At 46.4% G+C, this 25452-nt stretch overlaps 1 protein-coding gene across 3 annotated transcripts in view; it reads right to left on the bottom strand.

The window, feature by feature from the left end:
- MAP3K19 (mitogen-activated protein kinase kinase kinase 19) overlaps window positions 1–25452 on the bottom strand; it is a 253970-nt gene that overhangs the window by 123690 nt on the left and 104828 nt on the right. For 2 of the 3 annotated variants that reach the window (XM_085645765.1, XM_085645764.1), the window contains exon 2: window positions 20624–20720. In XM_085645765.1, coding sequence (XP_085501891.1) covers window positions 20624–20642 — 19 coding nt within the window. In that variant the 5' untranslated portion in view covers window positions 20643–20720. Of the gene's footprint in view, window positions 1–20081; window positions 20166–20623; window positions 20721–25452 lie in introns of those variants that run through there. The other variant, XM_085645766.1, reaches the window with a different exon arrangement.

The raw sequence follows: 25452 nt of genomic DNA, 5'->3' as shown, positions 1-25452 counted from the left end.
CGTCCTCACCACCGCATTGACTGGTTCAGTCCTGCCCTGCTGTTGTAGAGCCACCACCATATGGGCAGCACACACCTTAGAGAGGTCTTTTGAGTGTCCCATTGTAAGCATGTCAGCCATGGACATCCCGGGTCCTGCAGAATGTCCTCCCTCAGCTTCACTGAGGCACAACCTTGTATGAGTTCGGCCCAAATCTCAACATCAGCGTCCGGCAGCATAAATATGCTGGCTAGTTCTCGTAAGCTAGGGTAAAACGTGTCTCCAGATTCTTCTGGCAACTGGCGAGCAGCTCAAAATGCGCAGTGATTGGTCTCTTCAGGGTAGTGTATGTGAAGGGTGGGCCTGCATCCACCACAAATTTACCAAGCTTGTGAATAGCAGCACCCTCTAAGTGCAGCAACATGGGGCGTTGTCTGTCCGGTTCTAACGCCACTGCATCAAATAAGTCTCTAGCTGCTCCACCCAGTCTTTACAGCATGCCGCCTGCACAGACAGAGGACCATCCACCACAAAAGGCTCTAGGGCAGGTATCGAAGCCATGGCAGTCCCAGCCGGGGCAAACAGAAGTGCAAAGGACCAGACAGACAAGTGCAGGAAAGCACCACCAGGCAGCAACTAGGGGTGCAGGAAGCTATGCAGCCCACCACAAGACTCACTAGCAGAAGGCCAATGGTGCCAGAGGAAACATGCACACTGTAATGCAGGGTGCACCAGTGGGGTTGGCAGGCACAAAGTCAGAAAATAGGAATACTTCTTAGCAACCAGACAGGGGACGAGGAAAAGTTGAGCCCCTGCCTGCACTTCAGACCATGTCAACCAATTGTGAGCCCCTTTATACCAGCACCTGCCGAAGGGGCCTTGTAACACAGAGGCAGTGGTGCAGCCCTCACCCATACAACCTAAGGTGAAAAGAAAATGCCCCAACATGCTGCCAGGAACAACGAGGCAGCAGCGCAAGGCCCGTCAGCCAGACTGAATATACAGACACTTCCCTGGAAGCAGCTCCAGTGGAGTGCTCAGCCTCCACTTCGCAGCCTGGCGAATCGGCACGAGCAGCTGCACTCCCGGCTGTGGGGAGGTGAGGCAGGAGGACCAGACATGAAAGTGACTGGCTGAAGTACCAGGCGAATCCGGTAGGCAAAGCGCCGAGAGGTAGGCGGGCCAAGATGGTACACGGGTAGCAGGTCCAACTCCCGTTGTTGCCATTTGTTTACTTAGCCCACACAGTAAGTATATTTATTCTGCCACGAGGCTCGGGTCCCCAGGCCATTTATTTCCTCGCCCGGTTATGTCATTGCCATTGCCACCATCTTCATATGTAACAGGATGCTCCCTCAAAACCCCTTGCTTGGGAGGCATGGATGGAACATTCCAAAAGCCCCTGGAAACACAACAGGTCTGTATAAATGTGCCTCTTGCAGGGTATATCGGAGGAGTTGGGTGGCTGTCCTGGGATCTGCAAGAGCTGGATTTATTTTTAGCTGATAAATGTCTGAATTATTTTCAGTGCTAGAATTTAAAAACATTAACTCCAGGAATCCATAAATTGGAGGTCATGGCATGGCAGAGGAAAAAGGGGTGGAGTAATGAGGTATGGAGCTTGAATATGGGAGTCAACGTATACATTTAATAAAAGATCTGCTGTAAAGAAATTGTCCCATTGAATATAATGGGGTTACCCTGTGTCCTTCAGAACCTGGGTATACAGTTATGAGCTACAAACAGTTGTCGGGTGAACAAAATCTCCTCACGGGGAATTGTAAAATAATGTTTTTCATTAAACACTAAATACTAGAAGGGCCTATAAATAATCTGTCAAACGTGTGAAACTTCTCCTGACTCAAATAACACATCTTTCTAGAAAATGATATCTAAAAACCACTGACACAACACAACCATTAACTTGTTTTCAAATATATTATTTTTCATATATCAAAACATGTATATCTATCTCTTCTCATATTTCTCTTTTCAACGGCTGTCCAGAGAACATATAGAACAATACATCACATTAACATACACATAGTGAAATTGAAAAAATCTCCCATTGATCACATACACAAACATGAGACCTTGGAACCACATATAATCAAAATGTTCCAAACATGTTTTGTTCAGTGTATCCTTATATCTTCTTTATATAGTCCAAGGATAGCTGACATAGGACATAACGTAATGTTGCAGATGTTTCAACTCTGTGTTGGAAGTGTTATTCACTATATATCATGGTGGGTCTTCCTCAGGACTAAAACAGATCAAAGGGCAACCTTAAACGTGTTCAAAGAAAGACACATATGGTTGTCCAAAACGGTATCCATTAGTTATGTAACATGACATCTCAGACCGCAACCTGGGTTTACTCGGTGTGGGATGGGGTTATTTTTGCCTTCCTTCAATTGTAGTCCTCTTGGCCCAATCATGGCTTCATTTCAAATATACAGCCGTAGCACCAGTCTTGTCTGCTGTCCTCCTGTGTGTGAAATTGTCAACAAGGACATATGTGACAGTAAATCTGTTCTAGATTACTTAATTGGTCACAATTAATTAATTTGGGTGGCAGCCGACCACAGGGAGGTCTGCCCCCTCGGGTTTTTGGGGAAGTGGTGCAGTCCAGAGCCCAACATATATATGGGGATGACATTTTGGGTGTCAGCCACCATTTTATCATTGTAGCACTGTGGCTGGTACATAGGCAGGAACGTTTTGTCACATTTTTGGCGCCTTCTTGTGTAGGGAGCTTTTTGTGAGTGCAGTATTTTATTAGGTCTGTATTGGCACCACGTTAGTGCAGCGTGTATTTTGCATCATCCTACCTGATGGCAGCTGTGGCAGGAGACCATAAGGTGGCCCAAACTAGGCAGCTATTGGCGGAGGCAAGCGGCTCAACTTGCAGCGGGCCGGGGACCCGCTCAGCAGGGGACAGTAATCTCACAACGCCACTGGTGGTGTGGCTGCTGCAGTAATGGCATGCACGTCCGAGCGCAGTCTGCAGGACGGGATATCAGAGCAGGTGAGTAAGAGGGCCCACTCTCGAACCAGGAGAGCAAGCCCGAGGAGGGGAGCAGTGGCATCCAGCCAATGTGTATGCTGAGTGCATCAGGAAGCTTGGCCATGCCCAAGCTCCAGGGCGGCGAGGCACAGAGGGTGGGGAATAGAAGTTGCGAAGCCTCCCAGACAAGGATGGAGGCCTCACAGGGTCATATTTTTGTGGCGTAGCATGAGGCCTCCTGGAGTGCTGATACAACTAAAGGGCAGAGCTGGCGCTGACATGCACGCGGCCTCTCTTAGAGGGAAAAGGTGGATGGGGGCCTTGGAGGAGATTGTACCAGGCCAAAAATGTTCAGGGCAGGTTGCAGGGCAGGGGAAGGTGGTTTATAAGAAAGAATAAGAGCGCTGCGGTGGAGCAGGTTATCAACACAGTCTATGCCTGCAGTGGATTTTAGGGAGGTATACTAGCAGTGGCTAACTGAAGGTGTAGGGTCGGACATGGTAAGCAGCAAGCATATGGCCAGGTCTTATTGGAAGAAAAGCTACAGGATATTAATTGAAGGACTCGTGACTAGAAAGGGCCCTGGCTGGGGCAAGGGCATTCTGTGCAAGGAAATTATGGTGGAATCGGCGGGGGTCCCTGGGGAGTCTAGTGGAGAGCACTTGGTGTATTGGGAGATGGCAGGGACCAGGTAGCTGTATTGTATACCTTATTTTGGAGTGACGAGGAGCAGGGGGAGGGGGCACAGTAGAAGAAGGCCCAGATTGAGGAGTACTGCAAGCGTTTAAACTGTAAAGCCATTGGGCAAAGTATACAAGAGGGCAGCGCACACGGGCGTAAAGAAGGGATCACAGAGATGTGTCTCAGCTGAAGGCAAGGGCAGATTGGTAGGCTGTGATATGTCTCGGGCCTTAGCGCTCCACCAGGTAGTTGGGTGAGGGATGGGATGCAGTAGGAGGGGTTTAAGTTACAAGCACACCAGGTCATGTTTCTCTTTCCCAGGTTGGCGCACGGACTGAGGGGCCAGACTTGGGAGAGCTAAGTGTGTCTCAACGGCCCAGAGGGGAAGAGACAGCGAGGCCCTGTACAGCTAGCTGGACTTTGGCACTGGACTTCGAGAACATGGACACAGACGCATCCAGCACAACCCCGGTGGTGTAGCTGGTGGATAGATTCAGAGCATACTCCGACAGGCTGGATTACTATGGGTTCCTGCATCAGTAGGAAGGTGGGGAGTGCAATTTACAGCACCCCTATAAAGGTTTTCAGATGATCATACTGCACTTGTATGTGACCCCTTCCAGGATCAGTTTGAGAACAGGGTGCACAGACAGTCAGGGGTACAGTTTAAGCAGTCACTGCTAGATTATGACAAAGAGAGTTTGGAGGAAGGGGAATTGCGTAAGGATACCGAAATACGGGCAGAAGTTTTGCAAAGGTGACAAGAAGGTGCAGCGGAGGTATTCTAACCCATCGGCACCTAGTATGTTTCAGGAATAAAGGACACAGCCACATGTGACAGAGTGGGACAGGACTTGGCAGCAGCAGACGTTGGCAAAGCAGCAGGCCCCAAGCGGGCATTTATCTTGGCACCAGGGAAGAAGCTGAAACATGAGGTTCACACCACTAGCTCTGGGGAAAAAAGGATCAAGGAAGGGAGCCCCGCAAGAAGATGTTGTCCATGGGGATTAGAGGCTAAGGAGCCTCTGGAGAGTGGAGAGGCCCACTTACAGATGGTGTCTGTGGGGGCCGAGGCTGGTGAGGCTCACAATAGCAGGGAGGCCCTCTTAAGGAAAGGGCACTACGTGTTGGAGACTGGGGTTGGTACAGAGGACCATCTGGTGTGCACGGACAAGGACAGAACCCTAAAAACAGAGAATGAACAGAAAATGAAAGACAAAAGGCTGCTTGGAGCAGAACAGAAGGTAACTGACGTGACGAAGGGTGTAGGACAGGAGGGGATACAGTCGGGCAACATGACAAAGGACTTGGTGGCAAGCTAGAGAGCAAGGAGGTGAAATTCCCAAAACTACCTTACATGGGGACATCCAGACCACTGGAGACACATCTTATGCAGTCGACCAAAGAAAAGATTTGGAAAAGAGAGTACGTTGAGATTTTGAAACTCTTACGTAGGGAACTGAGGTTCAAAGAGGGCTCTAAGGAGGAAGAGTTATAATTGTCACAGTGGACGAGGGTGCAGGTGACAATCAAAAATTGGGCGGCTGTATTCCTCATTTATCTGAGTGTCTACAGTAAAAAGTTCCCGGAAAGGTCAATGGCACTCTTTAAATACATAGACAGGATTAGAAGGCACAATTACATTTTGGAGGCTATGCTTAGTCACAGTACAATGAGGAATTCCAGTCCAGGTTAGCAGTGAACCAGGATGATTAATGGGGGGAGCTGGACACAGACTTGTTGCAAAACACGATGGGTCCTGCAAAATTCAGCAAAATCATTTGTACAGCTAGAGGGTTGCTGAAAGTGTACAAGCCCTTTTAGGGGCGCTCCACCCTGGGCGGGGTGGTGGGTAACGACAAAAGCCAGGGGAACCAGGGTGAAGTGTTCAGGTAGACATACATTAGTCACCTGCCTTAACGCGGCGGAATCAGCTTTGCCACCGGTTATGGGCAGCAACAAGGGACACCAGGTGGTCAGCCAGGGGCAAATCAAGGGCAGCACTACGGTCTGGTAGTGGAATTCAGGTCAGGTGGGGGGCACAGGGATCTGGAGGGAAGGGCTTGTACGCTCATTAAACTGGACAGACTTGCATTTTGGCTTTCTCGTTATGACAAGACTGATGATGCTAAATTACTGTTAGAAGGCTTTACTGACAGGTTTAGACTCGGGTACAATGGCCCAAGGGTGTGCCGCTGGTCTACTAACTTAAAATCTGCGACTGAACATGCACAGGTGGTCAAGTAGAAGTGACACAAGGAGATACAGGAGGGTAGGATGGCGGGTCCTTTTGATGACTGGCCAATGGCGCATCTCATTGTGTCTCATTGGGGTGGCACCAAAAAAGAAAACCAGGGCAATATCGGCTGATACATCACCTATCCTGGCCGGATGGTCAGTCTGTGAATTATTTCATTCTGACAGAGCAAGTATCTGTGGACGAGGCCTTAGTGTTAGTGGAGAAGGTTGAACAGGGGGCACTGATGGCTAAGAGCAACATTAAGTCTGCCTTCTGTTTGTTGCCAGTACACTCTGCTTACTTTCAGTTGCTGGGCATTCAATTTGAGGGTCAATAGTTAGCTGACAAGGCACTTCTAATGGGATGTTCCATTTTGTGTGTATTGCTTGAGTGTTTTAGTATATTTTTTCAGTGGCTATTCATCTTGCACACAGGACATGAACTTATTACACACTACTTGGATGACTTTTTCTTTGTTGGGGTCTCCGGTTCTGGGGACTGCCAGCGATTGTTGGATAACTTTCAGATTCTGATGACAGACTTAAGTATACGGTAGCAATGTAGGATGGTAACAGTTCCTATGGGAAAAGAGAGGAGAATGAACAGCCAGGTAGGCTGTAGGGAAGAGTGAAGTGTCTCCAGAAGGGTTCGAGTGTGCCGAGAAAGAGTAAGGTACTCCTGTGTGGATCTAGAGGTGCCCTCACACACCCTTTCAGGTGTATAGCATCATCATCGGGCTGGTGCTCCTCGTGGGGGTGGCGCTGCAGTCCCTCACGGGCCCGTTTGACGGGGCTCTTTGATGGAGATCTTTTAGGAGTTTGCCGCACTTGTGCATGGGGGTGTGTGGGACAAAGTGGTGGTGGTGACTAACATGCGTCACATCATTCACTCCCAACTCCAACAAAATTAAAAAAATCATCAAGAAGCATTGGAGGATATTAGAAACAGGAAATGTGTCACCAGGACCTACACCCTTGTTCGCATTCAAAAGGACTGAGAATCTGAGGGACATTTTGGTACATACACGTCCAAAAAACAAAGTCAACCCACAACCAACCCTTTGGATGCTACCCCCCGTGATGGGCCACTACCCATGCGGTACATGCACAGTCTGTCCCCAGACTACCGCAACCAAAGAACTTGATCTTGGACTTTCGAAACCATGGCAGCAGAGACGCCACACTAACTGTAACACCAAGAACTGCGTATACTTGATCACGTGCCCCTGTGGTTCCCACTATATAGGAATGACAGCTCGACCGGTAAAGATACGCATCGGAGAACGTAAAAGCACTATCCGTTGCAAACGCTCCGCAACGAGATTACAGACTCATTTTCAGGAGAAAAATCACCCCCCAGACAGTTTGCGGTGGACCATTATAGAATCCAATCCTCAATGGTCCGCAACTACTCTGTTTGAGCGTGAACAACGGTGGGTCTTTAGACTTAAGAGTGACAATGGTGGTCTCAACGATGAAATACCCTGGGTTGATTTGACCAGATAACTACCCAGTGATAACATCATATTACACCCGTTGCATTCACTGCACACATGATACAACATATCTCCATGTTTCCTGACACCGTACTCACTCCCATGGCGCTGAGACATCCTCATATGAGACTTTATGATAAATTAACAACCCCACCACTCAGTCGAGACTCCATCACCTGTGTCAGTAGAGGCCCGCCCACATGTATCCTGGTGACACCCTGGTTTTCGAGTTAGAAGACCACCATACGTTCCTGTACCCATGTACTTGACATTTATCCCCAGATCACTCAGGGTGAGTTCAGTCCACAATACAAGCCGTACCGAGGCTCCCTCCTACACGGGCACATCTGTCCCTGACATTTCCCACCATCTTACCACAACAACATTTTGTCCGACAATGCGTGTCACCATTATTCATGTGACCTTTTGTGAGGGCGTCCTGCTTTTATGGAGAGTTAGCGGTGATACTGTCACAACTAACCCCCCCCCCCCCTTTTTATTATTATTATTGTTATTTTTCCTGGGCGTGTGGAGCCCCTCACTCAGGACCAGGGTATTTTATTTTATTTTATTTCTCATTCCTTTTTATTTGTTATTTTTCACGGCATGTCGATATCACTCACACTGATATTCCAGTAGCGTGAGTAGTGCCGCTTTTGTGTCCCGTTCCATGATGGCCGCCATCCAACTCTTGACGACGATCCCGTCTGGACGTCCTAACAACGTGTAATGCCCACCCGCCCACCGCGACCTATCCCTATGGCCCCAGGTCTGTATTTAACGGACACTGCCGTATTATTTGCCGTCCAGCAGCCGTGGCTACCGGGTAGGTGTTCCGGAGCACAGAGGAAGAGCGCCAAGTAAGTGCCCCCCATCCTGCTTGATATATTTACCCACTGCTTCCGAACCGGTACTTTTTCCTACCCGTTTGAAACCCTATACAAGCTGACCGGCTTGGACTTCACTGCCTTATCATTTTTTCCTCAGCCGCCTCCACTGTTGTACGGCTTCGCTGACGAGGTCCATCCTTGAGCGAGGGAGGGTAGGCACTGTGGAGTTTGTTCAAATTACGATGTTTATGTGCACCACTATGCACGATGTATGTCAACAGCTGCAGTCACGTTTCCATTCACGATACGCTGTAAAAGAGTGTCATTGCGCACTATTTTATCACTTCCTCCAACAGTTAAATATATTGATTCTTTACCGTAAGGTGGCCCATGCACACACTCGGCACTACGGTCCCGTGGGGATTTCTCTTTGATGGGTTGTTTCCATCCCCAGGCACAGGTATTGACACAGACCACGGATGAATGTGCGGCGCATGCCAGTGATCCCCTTCCCCATTCGAATCACTTTGTTCCATCCATGTGTGTGCAGATGCTCAGATAGCATCCCCATTGGGGCACTCATAGACACATTTTTGATGTCATGCACAGACTCACTATCCAGACCACCTGAGACCACAGATAATGACCTCTCATTGTGTTCCTTTTCTTCCCCCCCCCTTTTCTTGTGTTTTTGTCTCCTTTATAGGCCGCATCTAGGGACACGCATAAACGACGTGTTCCTCTCCTAATTTTTCTACAGTATTTCCTATAATAAGGACCCATGGGATTATAGGGCGTCTTTTCCCGATTCCCATTTGATACACTTTTTCTTTATGTCCTGATGAAGCGCTCTTGGATCCATTAGGGACTAGTTAAAGCGCGAAACATGTCGACCCTTTGATATATCCACATTATTCACTACACGGGTGAGAGAAGAGGGACCATATTTGTTTAATTTCCCCTCTCACACAGGCAACTGACCTTGCTTCTCCATCCCCCGTGATATATTTTAACCAGACTCCAGGGACATCCTCAATAAATTGTTAGTGTCCTTGGGCTCTTTTTATATCTCACTCACCACCACCACTTTGTCCCACACACCACCATGCACAAGTGCGGCAAACTCCTAAAAGATCTCCATCAAAGAGCCCCGTCAAACGGGCCCGTGAGGGACTGCAGCGCCACCCCCACGAGGAGCACCAGCCCGATGATGATGCTATACACCTGAAAGGGTGTGTGAGGGCACCTCTAGATCCACACAGGAGTACCTTACTCTTTCTCGGCACACTCGAACCCTTCTGGAGACACTTCACACTTCCCTACAGCCTACCTGGCTGTTTATTCTCCTCTCTTTTCCCATAGGAACTGTTACCATCCTACATTGCTACCGCATTTAACTTGGGAGCTCTGGTACAGGACCTTTTTCTAAATAGCTCCTCGTCCCCCCCTCTTATGTTTAATTAGACTTAAGTATACCCCAGAGAAGATAGTGGGTCCTAGTACTGTGCTGTCCCCACTTAGTATTGAGATCGATTCTATGGCAATGGAGGACCGGCTGCCTGAGGACAAAAAGGTCAACATGCTGACCCTATTGAATGCAATGCTGGGTAGACAGAAGGTGACGGTTAAAGAAGTACAGGTATTGCTGGGCCATCTGAACTTTGTCTGCAGAGAAGTGAGAGCTGGGAGGACTTTTTGTAGATGGCTAGGTCTGTCTCCCTCTAGGTTGCCCTTACCTCACCATCATGTCTGGCTGTCAGCAGGAATAAAAGAGAATTTGAGGATGTGGAGGGCCTTCTTACAGTCCTTCAATGGAATTTTCTTGACATCATTAGCAGACATTTAATGGGATGCACCAATATTTTCAGATGCAGCTGGAGGCTGCGGATTTTGCCTGTATTGGCAAAGACAGTGGTGCGCCGAGGAATGGCCAAAACCATGGAAGGGAGGGGAAGCGCAGCGTTGCTTTTTTGGATTTTTTCCCATGGTGGTGGCAGTCATGCTCTGGGGAAATCAGCTAGCTCACAAGAGAGTTTTTTCCACGTTGATAATATGTAGGTTGTGCAGGTAGTCGCCCGATAGTCCGCTAGGGAGCTGCAGTTGTGGCAGTTGCTGCGGTTCTTTGTATTGAACTGTTTGAAACTTGATATAACTTTTAGAGCCAGACACATTCCCGGTGTGGACAATGACATTGCTGATGCTTTGTCTTGTTCACAGTGGGAGGGGTCCCATGGGCCAGCCACGTAGGTGGACCAGGAGAAGCCACGCATGCCTCAGGAACTGTGGAAATTAGGAGAGAGAGGATGCTACAGTTTGGTGCGTCTTATAGTATCAAAGGTTATGGCTTTGAATCTCTGTTAAGACAATGACACTTATGGGTACCGTATGTGATTGAATAGTTCCTGAGGTTAATTCCAGGCCTCCCTCACTCTCATTGGCTGGGAGTTTGCTTTCTGGAGAAACTGAACCTAAATCATCTTGGCATATTTATTAACATGAAATATCTTGTGTGTTAGAACTAACAGCTGTAAGGTGGTCTTTTCCCAACTTTTTGCCTACCTCCACCACTTTTCTTACCTCAGCTTTTGCTGGCTTTAGGGCTTTATGCACTTTACCACTGCTAACCAGTGCTAAGGTGCTTGTGCTCTCTCTCCTAAACATTGTAACATTGGTTCATCCCCAATTGGCATATTTAACTTGTTAAATGTCTCTAGTAAAGTGCCCTACATGTACCAAGCGCTGTAAATTAAATGCTACTAGTGGGTCTGCAGCAGTGTTTGCGCCACCCACATAAGTAGCCCTTTTACCATGTCTCAGGCCTGCCATTGCAAAGCCTGTGTGTGCAGTCTACACTGCCGACCTGGCAAAATTACCCTTTTCCCAAGCCTTCCCTTTTTATACATGTAAGTCACCATTAAGGTAGGCCCTGGACAACCCAGAACGCATGGTGCAATGTATTTAAAAGGCAGGACATGTACTTTTACATTTAACATGTCCTGGTAGTGAAAACTCCCATAGTCGTTTTTCACTACTGCAAGGCCTATCTCTCCTATACGATAACATTGGGATTAACATATTACATATTATAAGTGTCGTTTCCAATTGGGAAGAGATAAGAAGCCCAAGTCTGGTGTCTATAGAATCCAAATTTTAAATCCTAAATTATGACGAAGTCGGATTTCTAATTACAGTTCAGGAAATGCCACATTTAGAAAGCTGCCATTTTCTTTCTTTAGCTATTTGGTGCCTGCTACCTGTCTCTGATACATTTTTAGTATTTCAATAGAAGGTTCACAAGGTCCCTTCCTGAGTATTAATGCCTTAATTCAGTTGATGGGGAGGCTTTTCTCGAGGTATTGAACCTTTAATACCTCATTATTTAAGCATTATTTTGGTGTGAGACAGCCTCCTCCTCCAATTCCCAGTGCTCCTTTATGTAAGTACCATTCAAGGTACCAGTTGGTAATTTTCAATATGATCTTTTATTTATGCATTTAAAAAGATAAGTTAATCAGCCCATTCCTTTTGATGAGAACGAGTGCATAAAGAGATCCTGAACAGCCGACATGTGTTTCGCCCTTCAATGTCAGTCAGACCAGGGTTAGGGCTTAAGCATTCATGATTTCATAATGTTCAGGTCACATTTGTGGATATTCATAGAATTCTGCATTGGTAATTTATCTGCGGTCTGTGTGTTATCGACAATGGCATGTCTGTCCAAGAGCGGTTTCTGCGCATTGTGTCTCTGATACATGTCTGGGAAGGGTGACAGCTGGACTCCCCTATAAACTTTGTAAAAAAAAGTTCACTTTTTTTAATTTACTGTTCCAGATCATTAAAGAAAAAGAAAAAGAAGCACGTGTCATTTTTCCAGCACGCTCTTACCAGCCAGCAACATCATCGTTTTTTTATCCTCTTTAGCCATACTGCATAGAATTGAGGATGCTGTACAGTATCGTTAGAAGCCATTGGAAAAGTCAAAATGTCCCAAAGACAAGACCTATTGGCTTTGCCAATGCTTGTTGCTCTGCTGGTCAAATTGCCTTTTCATCCATGCCCAAACATGACTACGCCTGTTGCTTGGGTTGGCCTGCTGATTGATAGGATGATGACACCCAACATTTTGCCAATGGTTCTTTGAAGACTTATCTGAGGCTCATGTTGGTTTCCAAATGTAGATACAAAGCACAATTTTGGAGCTCAGCACAAGGAGAAATAAAAATATAAAGAAAATAGTTACTTTCCTGCTGCTTCTACTCCCCACCAGCCCATTCCAACACAGATACCCTCAAACGCTGCAATAGGTTTCCTCATCATGTAGTAGAGCCCAGACCACCCCCCCCATCCACCCCGCTACAAGGTCATGTTCTTCTTAACTCCTCATTGCATTTTTCTTGCGACTTTTTTGCTGCTGACACAATAATGTTATCCTTTTTCCTCAGCCTCGGCGATTTTGACTGCATGTAGCTAAATAAGCAGACGCCACAAAACTCCCTGCATACTGGTGACAATTTCGTATTTTCTGCTCGTGTGCCCAAAATGAGATTTACAAATTACCATTTTCCTGAGCTACTTCAAAATAAGCCTCACCAAACACAAAACAAGCATTTGCAATGCAATAGGTCTCGCAGTTGTTAAGAGTTTGAGCTATTGGCACTGTAAATGGCAATGCCTTTTATTTATGTGTGGGTTTTTAAAACATAAATAAAAGGCATTGTCATTTAACAATGCCAATAGCTCAAACTCGTATAAATGCGAGACCTATTGCATTGCAAATGCTTGTTTTGTTTAGACAGAGCAAAATGAAGAGCCCGATAAGCACCCATCTCAGCAGGCGGGCAAGTAGAGCCAAATTTCGGGGGGGGGGGGGGGTGTAAGTCTTCCAGCCATAGGCAGAGTGGCTGTAAGAAGGTGTGAAAACACAACAAAAGCCTCATTAACGAGTTTAGGGTCTTTTAAAGACCTGTGAAGTACTCGGGTCCGGCTGCAATTAGACGGACGCCAGCCCGCGAGGCTGACACACGGCGTGGGGGGGGGGGGCTGAAGCCCGGTGAGCCCAATGGGTGTTGCGCGCCTGCATCTCAGCACCTGTTTTTCAGAACGCAGGCCCCAGCCCACTAAAGCCCTGCATAGCTCCTTTGTATACAGGTGCAATGCGTTTTGCGAAACGTGCCAGGAGACGACTTATGCTGGCAATGAACAGCACAGATGCCCTACCAGTCGTGTACGAGCGTAGTCAGCCTTCATCGCCCAGCGCTGCAAATATTATTTTACTTTTGTGTTGCCACTTCAGTGCCCGAGTGCAGCCCTTCATCACCGTACATGTCAGGCCCTCAAGTACAACCAGCCAGACCCCAGAGAATACCTCCTTTTTTCAGGATCTCTCACTGAGCTGCTACCACGCTAGAATCTCAATTGTCCGACGCAAACAGCGCGTGGACGTACGTCGTCCTTCTAAAATCAACTTTGAGTAGTTGTGGGCGGGGCCATACCCTGGTCTGTAAATCCGCTTCCGTACACCTGACGATTCGGCGCTACCAAAGAGAGGGGGGGGCGGTGAGTATCATCTGTATGCAAGCATCCACACTGTCATTGGTGGCTAATTGATGATGGACCAACGCCCATTGGGCTAAAATGGTTTAAAACACCAGCCTTTGAAGTGCTCCCAAAAAGCGGAGTGCATGGCGGCACCAAGCGCGTGATTGTGCGCGTGCTAGCAATGCAATCCGCTTTTTTGGGAGCACTTTTAAAAGCCCCTATAGTCTTGCTTTGCGATCGCTCACGCGATAGCAAGGCGAGACCTAAAAAGAGGACTTCCATGCTGGTGCCTCATGCATTCACTGCACAGACAAATATATCATTTGACACCTGAAGTATAACATACTTAATTTATCTACTGAAACCATAATGTTTGATGGAGGTGTCCTGTCATCATTCATACCTCTCCCTCATTACGTGTTACACCAAACCAACTTTACAATGGAAATTTAAAGGTTAAAAAGTTAAGAAATAAATGTTAAGCCTAAATGGCTAAAGAAAAGTCCAAGTTGAAAGCTAAGAATTAAAGATAATTCTAGATTTTAGCACGCCCCCACTCTACCTCCAGTGTTAAGTGTTGCACCCACAGACCGAAGTCTACTGTCCAAAGAAGACACCCTTGCATCCATCCATTCCAGTACTGTCTTGCAGTTTGCTTCTTTAATACACTATTTCTACGACTAACAAATCACATTCAGGGGGATATTCGCAATGACGGGCGATAACTATCGCCAACGTCATTTATCGGCAGAAAAGTTAGCGCTGCCTAACCCTGAATATTATCGCCATGTTAGCAGGGTGTTATCAAGCCCACGCTACATGGCCATAATGACAGGGAACGGCGGAGAAAACAGCCGATAACAACATTGCGATAGTGATTCAGGCGTTAGCCGGCGATACATGGCGATCTGCCTATTAGCGCAAGAAAAGTCCCTTCTACCCTCCCAGCGATGAATACTTGACAAAATGCCCCAGAATGTCTCTCAACTTGATAATACTTTCCCGCTCACTTCACTGCAAGAAAAATAGCTTAATGCGAACTCCGCATTTCAACCTTTGCCCCTCTTATATTTATCAGTACGGTGGCATGAATCTGACATATATCGGTGCGCCCTGGGCAGTAACTGCAAGCGTGAGGAGTTTGCGAACAACACTAACTGCAGGCCGGTGAGCAGACATCTCTCCTGGGGACTGCAAGCATCCCCCCTGGAGTGGAAGGAGCTAAAGTGCCTAGGGGCTTATTATCAACTGACAGCGATAAATATCGCTAAATGCGCTTAGCGTGATTTTAGTCGTTGCCAGCTATCGCTGGATTTGATCGCTGAGATAGGGCGTTATTATCAACAGCTATCTCCAAGGCGATAAAAATTCCAGCGAAAGCGGCGAAATGCTAGAATATCGCTGGTAATCCAGCGATAATATTTTAGTGATAGGGAATTCCTTGATAATAAGCCATGGTGGACTTAGCCTGACAATCCACCTCTCATAGGGTAATATAGCTAAGTCAGAAATTTTTGGGACGTTAAAAACCATGATTTTTATTGTCGCTTCGCGGGTATGGGGCATCATTGTAAATAGCGCGAAGCTGCGTTAGCAATGTTTTCCCATGTAGTGAATGTGAGGCACTCCTACTTTGCATCTCATTAGCGATGAGATGCAAGGTGTTAGTGAAACGGGTGATAACACAAGGAAACACACGCTAAAGCCTGTTAGCGAGTCCTTGTTAATACTGCGATAGAATTATCGCTGCTTTTCTGCCGAAAACGGCCGCTAAAGCGGTGATAATTGTCTTGATAATATGCCCCAGGTGCGATGCCTGCACCCGGAACGTGCCTCGCCCTTGCGCCACTCAATGCCAGTTTCAAGATGCAGACTTTCTGAACATCGGGGTCCTTGTTATTCAAAGCGCTTGGAAACTACAGCTCTTATATACAGCGCTATATAAAAATCGCCAATGTATGCCGGGTAAATCTCAGAATAAGCTCTCTCTCGGGCTTCGTTGCCTGTCCAGGCATTAAGCCACAGTGTGCAGGGACGCCTCACCAGTCTGAAGCAGTAAAGGAAAGAGACACAAAACCTGCTGAAAGGTCAAATGAACACGAGGACCCGGTGCTTAAATCTGACCCGGGAAATCATCTCCGCTAACCTGCCAGACGCTTGCACAGAAAGATGTGACTTAAGTGAGCACTTCAAGTGAAACATTTTCTAAAATGCTTGGATGAAAAAATACTCATCAGGGAGTGGTGGGGTGCGTTTGGGCTGAGTTTCTCTCTTTAGTCGACGGGACAACCCTGGCCATATCTATGAAATGTGTCATTTTAAACGATGTGGTCAGAGGTAGCTGCTACAGGAGTGATATGGTGAGTCATGGTAGGTTGCCCAATGCCAGCGGGGTGCTGGGTTGCACCCCTGTCCTGCCACAAGTAGGAAAGCCTATCTGCAATCCTTTTTCTTTTTTTCCATTCCTTTTATTTCCAAGCATAACAGTGGCAATTTGCCCGCTTGTTTCCGCCATGCTCAATTCCAGAGGCAGCTGTTGTGAGGTGAAGGTGGCCTGGCCCTGGGCTCTGCCCTCTGATCCCCCTCTACCGATACAGGTAAGGAGAAGGTGGGACGTTCAGCGCAGGAGGGCCATGGGGCGAGTCGTTCAGGCCTATCACACGTAGATGATGCCCCCCCCACCCAGTGGCATCTCTTCCACAATGGCGGAAGAGCGTTGCCCAACTGCATCAAGCAGTGCAGAAGAGGTACAATCATCACATGATGATAACTAACTGTTGTAATCATGCTATGTATCCTCAGGAGCTGGGAGGGTGGGTTGGAGTGCTCCAAACACAGAGCAGGGCATGGACGGATTGTCATGCCCACTCAAGTGTGCAATGACTGTTTCCTCAGCCCACTCAGGCCGCCCAAAAGCAGTCATGCGCACTTCCTTGTTTGCAATGCAGACTACATTACAGCCTGCATGTAGAACATGACCCCCTCCAGCACTTCTCAATGTTGTCCGCTGTGCACCCATGCACAGCGGCGTACAACTCATGTGCCAAAGGCACATACGTGTTTGCGGCGCATGCCATAACATCGCATTAAATTCTAATGCATACTAAAACTAGGCATATTGAAACAGTGGAGTAGGTGTTGCATAGCGCTAACATAAATATCACTATTCCCACTCCAGTGAGTGCAACCCTAAAGTAACCGTTGCACCACAATCACAAACGTGAACCCAGGAATTCCTTTATGAGCCCCCCATTACACACCCAAAACTCTAAATTGACCCAAATGCACACCCCAAATTTCATATTTAACCCCATAAAACACCCCAAATTTCATATTTTACCCCATTAGACACAACATAAAATTCATATTTTACACCATAAGTCACACCACAAATTTCATATTTTACCCCATTAGACACAACACAAAATTCATATTTTACACCATAAGACACCACAAATTTCATATTTTACATCTGAAACACATACCCATCCATAATAATCTAAATTACACCATTACTGTCCTCACAATGCGTTGTAATCAAATGCAATGTGAAGGCACCTGCGTTGTTGAAGTTGCGTTGTTGATGATGTACTGCCTGCATTGTACTAGTCGGCTCCCGTGACAAAGGCAACCCATAGACTAGCCCGCTTGCGTCCGTCTGCCCTGAACCGCGCTCAGCACCAAGGAGCATTCCTCTTGGACAGTGCACCCCTACGGCACCAGCACCCTCCTCGCCATCAACCCTGGACGCCACATTGCCTGCCGGACAGGACATCGCTATCGCCATCGCCATCACGGTCGGCTGCATTATCACCTGCAAGGAGCAGCACGCCCTTCAAGGACAAGGCATTGACATCACTTACAGAGGCCCACTCCGAATGACCACGCATTCTAATGACCCAAGGGTGACCATGGACCACCTCAACTCCCAGATCCGGACAAAGCCCAAGCACATCCACTGCGGCACATGTGCGAGACCCCCGAACATTGTACCTCCATTCTCAAATACCATTGTAGACCTCATTGTACCCCAGGATCTCCCATCCACTGACGACATCCTACTATGTGATCTCAAGTTCCACCTGGACAACCCCAGTGACCAGGACACCACCGCCTTCTGGGGAAGGTCACCAACATCAGACGCAAGCAGCAACTCATATCAACAGGCCACATAGCAGGACACACGGTCGAGCTGTTCACATCCGCCAGCGGGAGCTTCAACTTCAGCAAAAACACCGGACGCTCCTGGACCAACAATCATTGGATATATCACGTCTTCACCTTGCCCAACGGACGCCAACGCCATCATCGCAACCCCTCGCAGCTTGATCAAGGCCACCGTTGGACATCTCGTCAACTCTCCCAGCACAAGCACTCCGCCACTGCTTCCAAACGATGACACCGCAGCGCACAACCAACACCGATGGATCTCCAACAGCCTTGATATTCGGGCACCCCTCATGAACTGCACTGTGTCAGTACCTTCCGCCTGCCTGATGGCAGGTATGAGGGTGATGCAGTGTCACAGGGATGGGCTGGCCCCATGCATTGCTGGAATTGCGTCATGGTTGTGACACAACTGCAGCAATGCGTGACTTAAGTGCAGACAGATACGTCGGGATTCCTGACGTAACTGTCATTACTTGCGTCATGGAGAGCTGTCCAGTGAGTACAGCGCATCCATGCTGTCGCAACAAGGGCGTAGTGAGAAGTGTTGCAACGCTGTCTTGTCGCAGGGCTGCAACACTTTTCATGTGTGGGGCACAGGAATGCGCACTATCTTATTGATGGTGTGCAGTACTGCCCTGTAATTTTGTGGCAGGGCAGCGCAGCAACATTGCTTGCAGCGCGGTCCAGCAACACCTGCTGAAATGAGGCCCCAATGGTTATCTCCATTTTAAGACCAGATATTTTTTGGTCTTAAAAAACTGCCTCTAGTTGCAGTTACAGACACTTTTTTTGGTCATCTTAAATTAAGGATTCCCCTTGTGAATAGGGAAATCTTGGTTTAACGTCAGATTTTGCAAGGGAACGCCTCTCTTGCACATCATTAGTGATAATTATCGCTCACTGAAGTGGCGATATTGAAAAAGGTCAATTTTGCCTAAAAACTGTTGCTAACTGCTGTTAGCGACAGCTTGTGAATATAGCAATAAAAATATCACCGCTTTATTGGCAGAATAGTGCCGCTAAAGCGGTTATATTGCCTTGTGAATATGCTCCTCAGTCTGATCCATGGTATCACATGGTGCTTCAGCTTAAACGGTTTCAACCCCTTCCTCACCACTGACAGCAAAGCAATTAGGCGCTACTATCCAACCAATCGCATCTCAAACTGGTAAGCATCCTACCACCTTCAAAAATCCAAAACAAAGCCGCCAGCCTACAAAAGGCAAACACAAAAACAAAAAGTACACCAAGCTGGAAAAGGCTCTACTGACTTACCATTGTAAATGGGACTGCGCTACTGACAACAGTGAGAAACACCGGAGAAAAAATTGGACAGAAACTCTGTGCCCAACCTCCACCACCAAAATTCATTTTTAACACTTATAAACGGCTGGAGCCTGTTAAGAAACGCTATCAAATTAGCAAGTTATTTTATTACAACCGCTGTTGCTAATGAAGAAACAAATTCAGATGAGCAGTCACAAGTGCCCACGAGCTGGAACCCCCTGACAGATCAATTTGATTTGTAATACAGACGTATGGAATGAGCGTTGAGATGGGCACACATCCACACCACCGTCAGACACTCCAAATCCTTACCTATTCAAGCACTACACCAACCGATGCTTATCAAATATCACCACGAGGACGCAGAGCTCCGACATCACTGAGTTTCAGTTTTATGAACCAGGCGAACATTAACACAGCTGTAAATAATGTTACTGACCAACAAGAGCCCATTATACTAGAGTTGTTGCAAAGTACAGGCATAGGGTTCTCTTGAACGCTATACTTTAATTGATGTAGAATGCAGATAAAAGGCTTTTGCTATTGTGACAAACTCTCCTTAACCATATTAACTTTAATGCATATCATTTAAACATTCTTTTACGGCAGAATTTTTGTAAGCACACATTTGCTTCCATTGCCTTCTTCCTCCAGAGGAGGAAGTTTCTCCAAATCAGTACCCAAAGTGAAGTCTTTAAGTAAATGCTGTGACATACGCACTATTCTAAAATTTCAGCCATGGTGCTGTAAGTCTATCACAAGTACACCCCCTCCTATGCACTCCCCCCCCCTACGAAATGCAGAATCACAATAGACGTTTCTGCCTAAAGCAAATTCATTTTTTTAAAGTACCTCTTTTCTTGGTAGAAAGCTGCGAGGAAGGTCTCTCAACTTACGCTTTCTTTAGGTCCCAGTTTGCTAAAATGAAATTGCCAGTAAAAAGTGGCTGTCTATGGCATGCTGCTTTCTCGGCCCCTGCCTTTGTTTTGCCTCCTGTACACACCGGTTGGCTGGCAGGCTACACAAGGCTGATCTGTGTTTACACATGACCCTCTGAGGAGAGAATGGGGGGTTAATCACACTCCCGCCAAAGAGGCAGCTGGCTGCTAACAGAGACGGTGCTCCTCGTGTTTCCCCAGTGACGGCTGTTCTTTGACAGAGAAATACAAAAGCTTCTTTTCACATTTTTTTTTAGGAAGAAATGCGCATTAATAATTCACAGGTGCCCCATGTTTTTATTCCCTTTAAGATATCCGTGAAATTTTAGAATTCTGTCACCGCTGACCAGGAAGTGCAAAGGTCAAAAGAAAGAGGGCGCAGGTAACCTTACATTGGGAGACACCATTAACTTTGACGCGCTCAGCCATTCATGTTGTACGTCAGACACCTCTTACCTTTTTTAGTGTATTCCATCTTCTCTATAGGTTACAAAAGTTGTTCGGCCAAAGCATGTACAGCTAACTTTCCAACCGCGTCATTATTAATATGCCCCTGGAAAAAGCAAAATTAGCTATGAACAGCAAATCTTCGACCTGTGTGTGTTTACATTCAAGAAAAAAATATTTTGAAAAAAGCAAGGTTAAATAATAAAATACAAATTCTAACTATTTTCTCAATTTCTTTTTTGTGCCTTCTCGTGTCTTATATCTGTGATCTATGCTGTATACAACTGCAAAGAGGAAATGTTTACACTGACTTCAAGTTGTCATACTTTCGGTTTGGGAAATTCACCTACTGATGTTTCAATAGATTCTGGAGCCAGTCGTTTTGATTTTCCCCCTATTAACACAGGGCAACAAGTACCAGAATGCAAATAATAAAAAAAACAGGATACTCACAACTCACACGGGATTCCTTCAGATTTCCACATTCGGATAAAATAAAGCAAGTAATGTCTGCCTGTTTTAAGAGATGTTACCCATGCATGCTCACTTTAAAAGGTTGACTCAGAGAAACCTACGTTTCTAAAACATGACAGATGCCTTGATACAAGCCACATGTCTGATGCAGTACAGGCGGTAAGCTCTTATGGCAGAGCAAAAGCATGTCAGAATAAGAAATTGGAGTGACAGTGAATGTTAGTCACAATAACTGTTTCTGAGCAGCCTTGCTTCACTATTAACTGTCCTTGTGGAGGGAGCAACCTGTACAGATCCAAGCACACACACTGGTCCATGTGAGTAACATGTGCCACTTGGACAGAATACTTCTTACATACATCAGTTCCAACGCATCCATCCTGGCTAGGGGTCCAGAAAACCCTATGTTGTCCGTCTTCCTCTCTTAAAAAAATAAAACAGAACTGGGTGGATGCCATACTCAAGATAATGTGTCTAAGCGATTGTCCCTGTCGCAGCATCACATGACACTTTGACACTTTACTATAAACAGCCAAGGCTGGGGGCAAATACACTCACAATGTGAACACAAATATCCAGAATGTACCTCGTTTTCTCTGGGTCCGACTGTTCACACACATGCACTGTGAGGAGACACTCTTTCTCTATTTTCCTCTAGATAAAGGATAAACTCAGAGGGCTCCCATATGTGTTCTTGATTGGTACCTCACCTCAGTAAACGGTAAGGCATCTATTTGCGTCAACTTCTGTGGGCTAATGTTTGGAGAAAGCCTCTATTGCTTTTAGCAGTGAAAAAGGGTCACAATTGAAGCCCCAAACTTGCCCACATGATTGATAGCCCTGAGTGGTGATTTGCAGCATGGCGTCTGCATATGGCCCACAGCATGGCGTCCACTTATGGCCCACAGCATGGCGTCCACTTATGGCCCACAGGATTGGCGCCTACTTATGGCCCACAGCATGGCATCCACTTATGGCCCACAACATGGTGCCCACTTATGGCCCACAGCATCCCGTCCACTTATGGCCCACAGCATGGCATCCACTTATGGCCCACAGCATGGCGTCCACTTATGGCCCACACCATGGCGTCCACTTATGGCCCACAGCATGGCGTCCACGTATGGCCCACAGGATTGGCGCCCACTTATGGCCCACAGCATGGTGTCCACTTATGGCCCACAGGATTGGCGCCCACTTATGGCCCACAGCATGGCGTCCACTTATGGCCCACAACATGGTGCCCACTTATAGCCCACAGCATCCCGTCCACTTATGGCCCACAGCATGGCGTCCACTTATGGCCCACAGCATGGCGTCCCCTTATGGCCCACAGTATAGCGTCCACTTATTCCCCACTGGTGTTGTGGTGGGTCCAGGTCTAGCAGCTCATCTCTTCTCTCTGTTTCGGGCTGAGGAGAATCTGAATTGAACAGCCTGCCAGTGTCTTCAGAAGGCCTAGTGCCTACCCTTCAAGCTGATGGTTCTTGGGCCTCAAATAGGATGGAAGCCAAGAGGAAACCAGGACACCTCCCGTAAGGTTTGATGCTAGCCCCTCCAGCCAAGCAGGGCTTGGCAGGGGCACAGCGGTCCAACAGGCATTGTCTCCATATGTCCGTCGCATCTTTTCAGCGACCAGCTTAGATACAATGCACTTGTAAGAAGGTTACAATCCCAAATATCGCTTCATCGGAACCATGCGATTACTTACTTTTCTAAAATAGGAGGCAGTTATGCCCACAATAATATTTGTTGAAACAAAAAGAAATGCCAATTGAAATTATCTCTTCCTTGTATCATCAATAGTATGTGCATTAAGGCCCTGATGAAGTGATATTTGTGCTTATTTAGTATCGCAAAACACGTGTTGGCCATTTGAGTTTTCAACTGTTTTCTCAAATGATATGTTTAGGACCCGTAAAGCAATAAAAGATAATACATTGAGCAAGAAAAAGTTCTCATGTATCTGAATTGATGTTTGATTAATCTTCAGAGTTAAAATTAAACCAGACCTCGAAACGACCTATCTTTTTAGTCTGTTCAATATAGCGTTAGGGGGTTTAAGCGCTACATCTTGTTTCTAGAGGTCACATCGTCTTCCCTATCTCCCCATTCTTTTCCTGTCTAGCTTTTGGTAGATGTCAGACTGTGACCATCACCACAGTTTATTGGTGCGTAACTGTGTGTGTTGTCTGCTCAAGCCATTTTTACTGCTCTTATTTCATTGGAAAGGGAAAAAAATGAGTCGACCTTGCCAATATTCAATGTTGTGATCTCCAGGTTCCACAGAGGTCACTTCCGAAATATTACCTATGTTAGGCACTCATGCTTATGGGCAGAAAAAGAAGATTCACAGCATATCGCTGTATCCTCCATTGTAAATATATCAATTCCAATTACACATTTAACTTTCTGTTTATAGAACATGAATATGATCGACATCCTGGTCTGAATAGTTATGTCTCAACATACTTTTAGTTTTAGTGCCCTCTTTTTGGTGGCAATACTGATGTCACAAAGTTAGCAAAGTGATTATATATGTGTCCTTCATCTTTAGCCTCCAGTGTGTTGTGCCAACCATCTGTGCTGGCAGACCGTGCATGGGACATCATTAACTAAGCCACAGGTGCTAAACTCTGCTTGCCCTTCTTTTGTGAACAGTAAACAGGCTGTTTCCACAAAAGAGTGTAAAAAGAGATGTCCCATGATAGTGAAATAAACCCAAGGTTGATATATGAACTCTGCCTGAAGTACAAAAGAACATCTGATGCAGAGTAATATGCAAATCTGGCCGTGGAATGCTCCACTGTTCCCTTTCATGATTCTTCATTTGAACTTTAAAAAAGGTTTCATTTAGAAGCCAGAATGGGTCCAATTTTATTTTATTCTTAGGATGTAGTATGAAATATCAAGTAGGGAACATCGTGATACAATAACATCATAGCCAAAATATTGAGGATACAATCTCAAAAGGTAAGTGGATATAGGAAAGTATAGATTTACTATTCTTCACTCTATATCTACATATTTTGAAAGAAAAACACAAACACACACACATACATATAGCCACTGAAAAAAACAAAGGTTACAGGGACGTTATAGTTAGGGTCACATTTCATTAATACAGAACCATAGAACTTCAGCATTTATAGTTACATGAGTTAACTATAACTCACGCTACCTGCAATGCACCACTTACGACCTCACATATTACATCACTTATGATATGGTCAGTGACATCACTCATGACATCCCTGATGAAATCTCAAATGACATCCCTGATGACATCATCTAGTGATTTTGAGTGTTTTCTAAATGTTTGAGTGTTAAACTTATATACTAAGTTACTACAATAGTTAAATTAGTATAATTTGTGTACTACTCATGAGTGATACAATTTCTAACATATATTATGTGAGTGGCTTTGTGGCTGTGCGTATCCATGTGCGAATGGGTATGTGAGTGACTGGGTGTGTGAGTAAATATATGGATGAGTAAGTGGGGGTGTGAGTAGCTGTATGGGTGAGTTAGTGGCTGTGTGAATAGCTGTATTGGTGAGTGAGTGAGTGAGTGGCTGCATGGGTGAGTGAGTGGCTGTATGGTTGGGTAAGCGGATGTGTGAGTGGCTGTGTGAGAGACTGTATGGGTGAGTGAGTGGCTGCCTGAGTGGGTGTTTAGTTAAGTGAGTTGCTGGGTGAGTGCCTGGATTGGAGAGTGAGTGTCTATGAGAGTGACTGTATGGGTGAGTGAGTTGATGTGTGAGCGCCTGCATGGATTTGGAATGGGTATGTAAGTGGCTGTGTGGGTGGGTGAGTGTAAGTGTTTGTATAGTTGAGTGAGGGGCTGTGTTGAGAGGCTCTATGGGTGAGTGAGTGGGTGTTTGAGTGGCTGTATAGGTGAATACATTGGTTTGTGAGGAGCAGGTAAGTGTGTGGCTGTGAGTGGGTCTATGGGTGAGTGACTGGTTCTATGAGTAGCTGTATTGGTGAGTGAGTGGCTTTATTAGTGTCTGAGTGGGTGTGTGAGTGGCTCAATGGATGAGTGAGTGGCTGTGTGAGTACTTGTATGGGTGTGTGAATGGGTATGTGAGTGGTTGTGTGGGTGTGTGAGTGGGAGTATGAGAGGTTATAAGAGGTGTGAGTGGGTGTGTGAGTAGTACTGTGGATGATGTCATTAGTGATGTCATCAGTGATGTAATTTGAGATGTCATCAGTGATGTCATTGACCATGTCATGAGTAATGTAATACGTGATGTCATAAGAAGTGCATTGCAGGGGTGTAAGTTGCAGTTAGCGCAGGTACTATAATTGCTGAATGTATGCAGTTTTTTACAAGTGAACTCCGGCCCTAACTATAACGTCCCT

Source organism: Triturus cristatus, chromosome 3_1 (assembly GCF_964204655.1).
Source record: "Triturus cristatus chromosome 3_1, aTriCri1.1, whole genome shotgun sequence".
In the NCBI taxonomy this organism is placed as follows: Eukaryota; Metazoa; Chordata; class Amphibia; order Caudata; family Salamandridae; genus Triturus; species Triturus cristatus.
The sequence above is the reverse complement of the archived record's forward strand: the minus strand, read 5'-3'. Positions and strand labels throughout refer to the sequence as shown.